This window comes from Colobus angolensis, unplaced genomic scaffold (genome assembly GCF_000951035.1).
Source record: "Colobus angolensis palliatus isolate OR3802 unplaced genomic scaffold, Cang.pa_1.0 Scaffold269, whole genome shotgun sequence".
In the NCBI taxonomy this organism is placed as follows: Eukaryota; Metazoa; Chordata; class Mammalia; order Primates; family Cercopithecidae; genus Colobus; species Colobus angolensis.
The window spans coordinates 1,088,902-1,092,661 of NW_012115921.1; the positions used below are offsets into that span (position 1 = coordinate 1,088,902).

Below are 3,760 nucleotides of genomic sequence, written 5' to 3' on the forward strand. Positions count from 1 at the left end.
CTGCCTCAGCCTCCCAAAGTGCTGGGATTACTGGCGTGAGCCACCATGCCTAGACTATTATGGAAATTTTCAAATATACACAAAAATAAATGATAATGAAGCACCATGTACTTTTTTTTTTTCTTTTGTTGTTTTTGTAAGCTTCTCCCTAAACCATGTACTTAACCAGGCTAAACCGTTATCAAAATGTAAAATGTTTTAAAGCATTATTTTATTCCTATAGGTGTCCATTGATGGAAGTGAAAGTGTAACAGGTTCTGGAATGATTGGAGAAAATGAGCAAGAGAAAAAAATGCAGGTATGTAAAACTACTTTTTAATATAAAAATCTATCTTAGCATTTCTATGCCCTTCTGTGGATGAAAGCAAGAATAGGTAACTCACTACCTTTCTAGGAAAGTCTCGCCAATTCAGAAAAACAATGCATGTATGAGGCAGCAGCTTTCTCAAACTGCCTGAGGTCCCAGTGTTCATTGGTGAATGCAAAATGACACTAAAGTTATGGAAATATCACAGAAATCCAGTTGAAGCTTGTGTGCTGAATTCTAAGGCAGTTTTCTGGACAAGGCAGTTGCGGAGACAAGGTGATTTCCTGACTGCCCCCACCCATGGCATGGCAATTTGTGGATACTTTTTCTGGGACTCCATCATGATTCTTTCTAAATAATCCTCACTGCTTTGCTTTTTGTATTTTTAAATTTCTTCTCCTTCCAACTGATTCCCTCCATATTTTCCTTTTCAACTTCTGAAGAGAGTCCAGCCTAGCTAATCTTGGACAAAGCTGTTTATACTTTTTCTGCCAGACTGCTTCCTGGTCTACAGGTGACCTATGGGCTGGTTTCCCATGGTTCAAATGTTCACCCTGGGTCCAGTCATTGGCTGCCCCTTACCTAAGTAACAGCCTAGAGCACCAGTGCTTCTCAAAGTTTTGTAGTATGTACAAAGTAGTCACAGGTACATTCTTGGGTATCTCCTACAATCAAAAATTCAAAACTTAACGTTATTCAAGAATCATTTTTGTGTTTGGGGGGGGATGTTTGTGTGCAGGATATGCTTGGAGCTTATACAATCATTGTAGTACATTCCTGCTTTAATGCTGCTCTTTATTTTCTCAGCAATTATCTCTAATATTTTGTTGACTGTTCCTTTATAGTAGTTTTTTTTTTTCATTCTTCAGAGTTTTATTATATTTAACTCCTTAAATTACTACTCAGGGTCACATTTATAACCTTGAGCATTAACATGACCACTTATGACATTGAGTGATACTGTTAGGGGTTGTCAAGAAGATTTTATATGTATGCTAATAGTAAGTGATAAAATAACAGGAATCACTGAACTCATTTGTAGAAATATGCTTCTGGCCAGGCATGGTGGCTCATGCCTGTAATCCCAGCTACTCAGGAGGCTGAGGCAGGAGAGTCGCTTGAATCCAGGAGGCAGAGGTTGCAGTGAGCCGAGTTCATGCCACTGCACTCTGGCCTGGGCAACAAGAGCAAAACTCTGTCTCAAAAAAAAAAAAAAGACATTTGGTCTTGCTTATCTAACATTGTCTCTGAATTAGTGTTTGCTTTGCTCCAGGAAACAGCCAAGTCCTCAAAAACTCCTTGTTTTTATGGAAACCTACTGAACACATGCATACATAAACAAGGGTCTTTTAGCCCTCAGGGATGAGAATGACAACTGACTTCACATACACTGACATATCTGTCTGTCTTCCCAGCTTCAGCTCCCCCCAGTCATGGTCACTGATTCTAAGTGACTCTGAAAATACCTATATAGCAGTCAAACTCATGTAGACTGTTGTGATGAGCCACTCTTCCTCTTGACCTCATCTAATTGAAAATTGCAGGGGAGGAAGGATGGCTGAGGGAGGATTTTCTGCTTTCTGTAGGATCACTGGATGTGTTATTGAATTGCCTCAGAACGTTGAGGGAAGAATCAAGATGAACACGAGCTTAAGTTGTGTATGTTTTTATAGTTGATATCATTTTGAAATTGTATAAAGTTTAAAATTTTTGTTTGTGCCAATTTATTGTCTTGAATCTTTTGTTCTAGATGGAAAACTCATAGATGGCCAGGTCATTCAGTTGGAAGATGGTTCTGCTGCCTATGTTCAACATGTACCCATACCTAAAAGTAGTAAGTATTTAAGATAACGGCACAGGAAACCATTTTAATTCTCAGCTTTTAGTATTTGCTGCCTGCAGCTCCCTCTTACTACCTAAACTTGGACTTGATCTCAAGTCCTCCTTCTGTAAAGGGAGATTATAGATGCAACAGAGTGGATCTTAACCAAGACTTTCTGTTCAAGATAATGGAAAAGAAGTTACTGGACTGCACTGTGGAGATTGAGTAACGGTCCTAAGTGAATGTTTCTGTTTTTTGAGTTGAATCGTACATGTCTCTCATTTTCTTCATTTTTCCCCTTCTTTCAACTCTCTTTAATACTGGTATATATTCCTAAAACCAATATTCTAATATCTTTTTACCTTTAAACACTGACTCAGAGAAGCTTTGCTGAACTTACTTAAATGTTCAAAGACTCATGAAGCAAATACAGATGGTTATAATGTGTTAATGGTTTATTGAGTCTTGTTGCTAAGTGAGTTAATTGGAATGTGCTAGAAAACATGAGATCTAAATGTAAGCATTGTTCTTGAGCAGGGGACAGTTTGCGTCTAGAGGATGGTCAAGCAGTGCAGTTAGAAGATGGTACCACAGCATTTATTCACCACACCTCCAAAGGTAAAATAACTTTGAAAGTATGAATAAAATAAGGGAGAAGTGAGAGTGTAGGGGGAAAGAAGACCTGTGTTTAGCTTCTGAAGTGTTGTCATAGGAAAGAATTGTATTTCTTCATTAAAGTACAAGGTGGCATGGTTTAGGGAAAAATTTTCCTACAATTTGAGATGTCCAGTGACAGGCTGGAACAGCAAACCAAATGACTGGTTCCTGGAAGACTTAAAGTAGAGGCCACATTTTGTTTTTTTGGTTGGCTTTTTTTTTAAGAGACAAGGTCTCATTGTTGCCAGGCTGGAGTGTGGTGGCACAAGCACAGCTCACTGCAGGCTCAAACTCCTGGGCTCAGGGATCCTCCCACCTCAGCCTCCTGAATAGCTGGGACTACAGGTGCGTGCCGCTTCTCCCGGCTAATTTTTTCATTTTTTGTAGAGATAGGGTCTTACTCTGTTGCCAGGCTAATCTCAAACTCCTGACCTCAAACCAGCCTCCCAAAGTGCTGGGATTATAGGCGTTAGCTACTGCATTCAGCCTTAATTTCATATTTTAAATGTAGCCTTGGCTACTTTTTAAAAAGACTAAGAAATCACGATGTAACATTGAAATGGTTAACTTCATATTTTATTTATTTCTGTATTTTAGAGATAAGATCTTACTCTGTTATGCTAGAGAGCAGTGGCACGATCATAGCTCACTACAACCTTGAATTCCTGGGCTTAAGGGACTTTCCTGCCTCAGCCTTGTGAGCATCTAGGACTATACGTGTGTGTCACCACAGCCAGCTAAAATTTTAACTTTTATTTTCTGATTACATTTTTTTTGTTAAATATAGAGTCTTGTTCTGTTGCTTCAAGCTGGTCTTGAACTCCTGGCCTTAAGAAGTCCTCCTGCTCCGACCTCCCAAAGCACTGGGGTCACAGACATGAACCACTTTGCCTAACCTGTTTCTTCCTCTTAAATAGAATTTTTTGGCTGGATGCGGTAGCTCATGCCTATAATCCTAGCACTTTGGGAGGCCA

At 39.4% G+C, this 3,760-nt stretch overlaps 1 protein-coding gene across 3 annotated transcripts in view; it reads left to right on the plus strand.

The window, feature by feature from the left end:
* Nucleotides 1-3,760, plus strand: part of ZNF143 (zinc finger protein 143) — a 78,812-nt gene that overhangs the window by 17,509 nt on the left and 57,543 nt on the right. For 2 of the 3 annotated variants that reach the window (XM_011947612.1, XM_011947610.1), the window contains 2 exons: nt 2,058-2,141; nt 2,664-2,747. In XM_011947612.1, the coding sequence (XP_011803002.1) occupies nt 2,058-2,141; nt 2,664-2,747 (168 nt within the window). The remainder of the gene's footprint in view (nt 1-2,057; nt 2,142-2,663; nt 2,748-3,760) is intronic. The other variant, XM_011947611.1, reaches the window with a different exon arrangement.